The sequence below is a fragment of the Podarcis vaucheri genome (genome assembly GCF_965113315.1).
Source record: "Podarcis vaucheri genome assembly, chromosome: 5".
Taxonomy (NCBI): domain Eukaryota; kingdom Metazoa; phylum Chordata; class Lepidosauria; order Squamata; family Lacertidae; genus Podarcis; species Podarcis vaucheri.
In genome coordinates this window covers 30,438,437-30,445,907 of record NC_138763.1, presented here as the reverse complement: position 1 = coordinate 30,445,907, position 7,471 = coordinate 30,438,437, and the positions used below count along the sequence as shown (strand labels likewise).

At 40.4% G+C, this 7,471-nt stretch overlaps 1 protein-coding gene across 6 annotated transcripts in view; it reads right to left on the bottom strand.

Annotated features, from left to right (window-relative positions):
* Nucleotides 1-1,031: 1,031 nt before the first annotated feature.
* The window catches only part of SLC19A3 (solute carrier family 19 member 3), a 31,633-nt gene continuing 25,193 nt past the window's right edge, over nucleotides 1,032-7,471 (bottom strand). For all 6 annotated transcript variants that reach the window (XM_082224345.1, XM_082224340.1, XM_082224343.1 and 3 more), the window contains 4 exons: nucleotides 6,379-7,201; nucleotides 4,973-5,165; nucleotides 4,114-4,255; nucleotides 1,032-2,019 (listed from right to left, as the gene is read on the bottom strand). In XM_082224345.1, coding sequence (XP_082080471.1) covers nucleotides 1,849-2,019; nucleotides 4,114-4,255; nucleotides 4,973-5,165; nucleotides 6,379-7,201 — 1,329 coding nt within the window. In that variant the 3' untranslated portion in view covers nucleotides 1,032-1,848. The remainder of the gene's footprint in view (nucleotides 2,020-4,113; nucleotides 4,256-4,972; nucleotides 5,166-6,378; nucleotides 7,202-7,471) is intronic.

The window sequence follows — 7,471 nt, the reverse complement described above, 5'->3', positions numbered from 1 at the left end:
AAATCAGGAAGTGGAAAGCAGAAATTAGTACCTAAATGCAGACTTCACACATTTGACCACAGAGCTCAAAACGAATATCACATGAGAGTGCTGTGATGGGGGATGTGGTCTCCCAACTCGCTTAGCTGTAAAGCAGCTGAGGGCTGCAATTTCCATTGAAGTAATAGCTGAGGACGAGAGATTCGTAATTTCTTCCTCATGCAGATTGAACCCTTCTATCTACCAGTCACTAACCGTTGGTACTGCCTAGGGGAAATAACAGGTAATAGTCATACCTTCACCTGGACGTAGAATGTAATGAGCAGCACTCTTGCTTTTCTGCCTCATTTTCCCTTCAAAATAGAACAAGTGTACTTTTTCTAGAATTTTGCAAATAATTATTATGCCATGTACTTACGGATTGGGCATTATCACAATTGAACTTGCTTAATATAATATAAACATCTTTAGAATTATTGATTTAAAGTTAATATTAATGCTCTTATGTCATACTAACCTGACTTTGTTTTCTATGCTTCCTTCATGCATTATTTTGAATTTCTGATAAACAGTTACATGATTAGGCTTGGTCATTTGGTTTGGACGTGAAATGCAGTTTATATAGTGGGAATAGATACAGCTTGTAACTGTAACATTATTTCTTGTGTTGGGGTGGCAATCCTAGAATGCATTGAGTAGCAGATTAACAAATCTCAGGTTACCTGAATATTAATTATGGATGAAGGACTGGGTTAATGAGTGTTTCAGCAATACTTAACATAGTTTGCCACTGTGGATTGGCACAGTTGCAGTGATGATATTTGTGAAATGTTTGCACCAGGGTATTTGGTCTGAAATCTCAATTAGCACTTTAAAATATTGTCTTTACAAAAAAGAAAAAAGGATACTGGCCTTAATCTAGCTGTTGTCATACATAAATAGAGGATAGGTCCATCAGTTTTCAGCCTACTATTTCCACACTCGCCTGCTGTATTAAGGCCACTCCAGGATTGGATGCAAGTTTGACTATAAAAAAACATGATAGGCACAGATAATTTACAATAGATAATTTAAACAATGAAAGGGTATGTTCTCGCAAATACTTAATATTCACACTATTTATTTACTCCATTCCTTTCCTGCTTTTTCAGCTAATGAGTCTGCAAGATGACTAATATCCATACAAATTTTATACAAATCACAATAAAACTATGGAAAATAACATTGAAATATATGCTGCTTAACAAAGCAGTTCCAGCAAGTAAACAAAACAGCAGAAAATCAGAGAGGGCCCACGAGTCTTTTAAAACAATGTTTTCACCTGATTTCTAAAGGCTGCAAGTTTCAAGAGGGAGGCAGAGCTACAAATGTGTAGCACCAAAGGGCCCTGATTATAGTCCAGAAACCTTGCCCACTTGTGCAGTATGTTCACTGCCAGTCCAATGTTTACCATGTGACTTACCTCATGCAACAAGGGACTTACAAGCCATAATTTACCTTTCGTTTGGTGAATCAAACGAAGGAATGCTAAACAAGGACCAAAACTGGAAATTTTAGTCCGATAAGTTGTGTAAACATGATAAACCTAACTTCTGAAGATTCAGACTACCAAAATTCAAAATTCTATTTTTGTTTTTGAAATTGAAAAATGCAATTGATAAAAAAAAAACAGCCATGACCTGGCAAAATGATTTGGAATTGAAAGATGCTCCAGGCAGTTGCTCTCTGGCTCACAAATGACTAGGAATGCAATGGTGCACCAAACATGTTTGCTTCCATTTCTTCCTCCTCCTTGATTAACACTGTGTGGATGAACAAACCCAAAAATGAGCTTTATTCTCAGGTAGTTTTTTGCTGAAGGTGCTAAAGTCACAGTCTTGTGTCACAGTGGACTGCATTCTGCTCTTCTGCCTCAGTCTTCTGAAGATTTTCAACCAGGTTCTTTGACTCCTTTTGGCATTTGAGTGATGTTATCGTAAAAATACTCCTGATTAGGAAAATCACAGCTATCACTGCAAAGTAACTGCCATATATTAGGAACTGCAAGAAAGCAGAGTGAAAAAATACATCTGTCAAACAGCTTTTTGAAAAAACGTAGCTTCAATCGTAGAGCTTTTGCAACCATTTTTAAAATACCTACTGTTTACTAAGCCCTGCTATGTTCCTAAGTTCCTTGGCTCCAGCACAGCTTTAGCCTTGGGTTGCTGTCCTATGCATACTTACCTGGAAATAAGGCCCAGCCCACTTGGTAGGACTTAATTTTGATGCATGAGATCACACAGTCTCCTATATATCTTCTCTTACGCCCATCACAAGAAACTTAAATACCATAATATAAAGTCTATAGTCAAAAAAATGACTTGCAATTATATGAAAGCCAAAGCACTGAAATCTATATTTTGAAGACTGAAACTTAAAATCCACTGATACAGTATGAAAAGAGTGTAATGCATTTTTAAAAAGTATTATATTTTGCTGAAGTAAGCAAATAAGCATGTGATGTCCTCAACTTCACCCCAGTATTAGGGAAGATGATTCCTCTCCTCTCCATCCGTTCTATCATGAATATACTTCCTCAGAACTGGAAGATGACTAATGATCCATCTCTTTGTCGCTACACCATAATTGTGAAAATGCATATCAAATGACCGTATGTTGCAACAGCAGATGCTTATGGGAAACACACAGGGACCTGAGCACAGTAATATTGTCCCCTCCTGCAGTTTCCAGCAACTGGTATTCAGAGACATTCTGCTTCTGTCAGAGGAGGCAGGACATCCTCCACGAACCTATCTCTTATCTTTTTGAAAGCCATCCAAATGCTAAATACTGATGAACAAAATTCACCTCTACTTTGCTGTCAGTTACTTCAAGGCAAATCCCACAATTTGTCAGAGTGATGCTAGTTTGAGGGCATTGGGGGAAATTAAAATGGTGACAAGATCCAACCACCTGCCACTGTTTTGTGTGCTGGTCCAGAAAGAAAATTAAACAAGGCCTAGTGCAGACATTGGCAGCAAGTCCTGGCAGCTGCCCAAGGGTACCAGGTGCTGATGCCAACCCAGCCAGGGATACAGAATATCAAGTCACTGGGGAATTGGAGGACAGCCAGTATTGTGTGTATGCACACTGATGTGAAGGCAACACACTGGAATTGCTGTGTGCGGTGAGATAATGAACAAGAATTTTTTAAAAAAATATGCTTTTGCCAGTTTAGATGGATTATTCATTGGAGATCTGGGTGGTGGGGTGGTAGAATGTTAATCTAGGCCAGACATCAAGCATGCTCATTCCACCCTGAGTGTAAATTCTGGGCTGATCTGAACTTCATAACCTGCACAGTCAATTCTCGAAATTCATGGACCACAGAAAAAAGTGCTTGTTAGCAGTTACTTGTTTGGGTGGGGCACTTGTTTCAGTGATTGGCTGAGCAACTTTGAACAAGACTAAAAAGTCAGTTTTAACAAATGAGCCAAAGACTGCAGGCAAGGAGATGTGAAAATTTGGCAATTAATGTTAAAATTCTGGTGAATTGTGGTGAGTTACTCCTGGCTAACTTGTAAAATTCCCAAATATGTTTTGTATATTTCACTAATAGTGCAATCCTATGCATTATCTAGAAAGTTTTGCTGTATTTATTGGGGCTTACAGAGAAAAATGATTGTAAGCTAACTATTTTTAAAGTTTAGATGATTTATACTGTAAATCACCCTGTGATCTTCGGATGAAGAGTAGTATATTAATAATGATGATGATGCTAAGGAATCCAAACTAGAAAATTGACACTCCTGTGGAATCTTACGGTATTCAAAGCACCAAATCACATCACATCATTTATTGAATTATGCAGTTGATAGGTAGGCAACCCCGCCTACTTGTCAAATTTGGCTTACAAAGTAGATCCTGAAAAGGATCCAACCTGCGAAGACAAAAAGGTCCCATTTACCTGCCCTAAAGGATGTGGTAGAAATACATTATATAAATAACATGTGCTTACATATCTATAAACAGAGGTTTATAAACAAAACAAAAAGCCTCTTGATTTGAGTGCCGCCTCTTGCAAATATGTGAAGCATGCAAATGTTACTGAATTAGCAATAGTGCCCACAATACAGCATTAACATTACAACTTACCTGAGTCCCAATATCCAGTCCCAGTCCTTTGGAATCCACCACTGTGACAGTCACAAAAGTTTGAATTAGCAGTGCAACAAAGTTGTTGAATCCAAACATTAAGGCATAGCGTTCCATGCTGAGACTGATGGCAATCTGAAAACTAAAATTGAGCTTATTTTAGAATGTTGATATCACCATGATATCTAAGTGTAGATGACTTGTTTTTTTCAGACCTGGCAAAATGTGCACACACTTGTGTGAAATGGATGCAGACAATCAGGATGAGGAAACCTCAGCCATGCACATAGCTTATTTCAGGGGGTTGGACCAGATGACCCTGTGGGTCCCTTCCAACTCTATGATTACCATAGGATTTCAGGAAATGTGGGGAGTACCGAAGGAGCAAGAAGAGGCCTGCAAAAGTTTCATTATTATGATAAGAGATCACATCCCATGTTTGCCTTAAACCTGTGCATAAGTACTAGTCTGAACACGAGCTGTTTATTTTATTCACAGCAGGTTTGAACTGTATCAAGTACAGGCCTATGGAGGGTATGCGGGTGTATATTGGGCAACACTGATGTGTGGCTGGAATAGCAATTGTCAAACGGCTCTTACACTCTTACACTTAAACTGTTGCAGCAGAGAACTGGTCTTAGTCCTCTTCTATATGACAGCCATTCTGATATTTGAAGAGAGAGTTCTGCCCTTCCCTCTCAAAAGTTTTTATGTCTCACAGGGTATGCCCCTGAACCTCTCCCCCCATTTTCCCTTTCCCCAATGTTTCTTACTTTCACTGGCTTTATCTAACCTTCCTGTAATAAAGGGCCCAAACAATAACAAATTGGCCTAATATACTATACCTATATATACTTACGTTGCTATGGTTATAAGGAGCATATAACATGCCTTGAAAACTAGATAGCTAGCATAGCAAACCCAGATGTTGCTGGTAAAATGCATCAGAAGCAGGGAACCTGCATCCAGGGCAGAGAAGATTCCCAGCGCCATCTCCCCTGTAAGGTCCCAGTTCATTTTCACATATCCCACAGCCAGTGATGTTACTGAACCTGGATAAAGAGATAAGTTTTAGACTACTATGCACTTGCAGCAAGGGTGGCTAACATTTGGCTTTCTAGATGGCCAATGATCAGGGATGGCTGGAACTGGCATCCATCAGCATTTCCAGAGTAACAGGTTAGCCACCCCTGTTCTGCAGGTTCTCAAGTCTTGCTAAAATGGTTTTAAAATAACCTATTTCCCTCAAAATGTAGATACAAAATAATACTGTAAGATGCCTAAAGCATTTCTCTTAAAGGGGAACGAAAATACTTCAACTGAATAAGATTTAATAAACAATTACAGAAGAGTAGCTTACATTTTTCTGCAACAAGTCCTAAAGATTATGGGACAAACTAGAGCAGGAAAAACGTTGGAAGTGGACGGAAGAGTGGGGGGAAACCATGGACAATTCCACCCCATTGCACTCATGCGGGACAGCGCTCAGGTGCAAGGAGAGTCTGTAGTGGCCTTGGGAGAGTGCAGTAAGCTTATAGTTTACAAAGGGTTGTTTTGACTATACATGATTTTGGCCCGAAAATAAGTCGTACCTTTAAAATTTGGAGGCTTGGGAGCCGCAGATGAGATGGGCACCATTGCCCCACGCTCTCGGTTGGGGGGGGGGGAGCTGCACCGCTTTGCCGGCTGTATAAGGTCGTGAATATAAGCCGCACTTTAACTTTTCACAATCGGAATTTGGGGGGGGGGAGTGCGGCTTATTTTCAGGCCAATATGGTATTTCCATAGCATAACCGCTGTATAAGCCGCAAGTCATCTATTTGCATATTTGTACAGAAAGCAAATACAATAGCAGTACCTAAATAAACAAATCTATGTGATCAGACACTTCATCACATTTCTAGATAGGCACAAGTTGTGAGCTGTGGACCAAACTCACTGCAGAAATAATTTGTTCCCTCCAATTTATCTATTTCTTATGACTATGGAATCTCTGATGTACACAAAGAGCTCCCCTCCCCAGATATCTGTTCATTTTCACTGCTGCATGTGAAAATTACCTCCACTGAAATAAATGGAGCCACTTGCGTGCCCCAAAACATTATGCACACCACACCTAGATGGCGTGTGGGATTCTGGAAAATGTTTTATGATTTCTCATACCTGGTTATCTTGTTCACCTTCCTATGCTTCGTGGGAATGGGGGAATTAAGTGCATTTACATGGTTGTTTGCATACAGGATATATTTTAAGAGGGATACTTACTCAGGAATGTTGCTATGGCTTCAACAGCTCCATTGTACACTTGAGAGCTATGGGAAGGTGCTTTAGCATCCCACAGTACTTGGACGTAATTCAAAACCTGGTTAAATCCTGCAGTGGCTAATGCCCACCATATTGACCAGTAAAGGAGTTTCTTTGTGGTATAGCATTCCTTCAAGTCTTTACAGAGCTGGAGAAGCACGGTCAGAAAGCGATTCTGGTCTTTTATTTTGGGCAGTTGATCCACTGGCACATTCTGGAAGTTGGCAGATGATGTTGTTGGAACACACGGATCCCATTGGTGGCTTGGCTGGCCTGAGACATTTGGTGGATCCTTATCTGTTGGTCCGATGGATGCTTCTGGGGAAGACGTTCTATGAAAGAACATACTTTTTTGAGGCATGGGTAGAAAAAATGAAGACATAAAGGCCACAGAGACAGAGGCCATGGTTATGGCATTGAGGTAAAAATAAGAGACACGGGCCAGAGAGACTAGAAGCTGGCCCAGCAAGGAACCTATGGTGGATGCCACGAGAGTGATGCTTCTGCAGTAGCCAGTGACTTTTTGGTAATGGTCAGGACTGACAACACTGTATATGTAGGCATAATAGGCAACCTCTGTGGCAGTCACCATGCCATAGAAAAATTCCACCAGCTGCATGGCAGGCACACCATATGCAAATAAAAGCAGCAGCCAGGTGATCAGGAAACTAACTCCCTGGAGAATAATGACAGGCTTATAGCGTACATAGTCTGTGATCAGGAATACTGGGATTAGTAGAGCCAAGTAGGAGTATGTCCAAACAGGGAAAACGTGCTGCGTCACCTGGAAGGGAAAAGGAAGAATTTTGTAACACTGAAAAGCTAACAAATATAAGGCATGAAAAATATAGAAGCAATTACGGTGGAGACCCTAGATGAACTTTGGTAGCCAAGGCCTGTTTTCTCCTCTAACAGCTCCTCTGTCTCTTCAGTCCCCTATTCTCTCCCATTCAAGTTTTGCTAGCAGTTAGTGGCTAGCTCACCATCTCATTCACAGCCTGACCTTTCTTTAGGCACAACACATGGGCATCAACTTGCTTTGGTTAATTCCAAA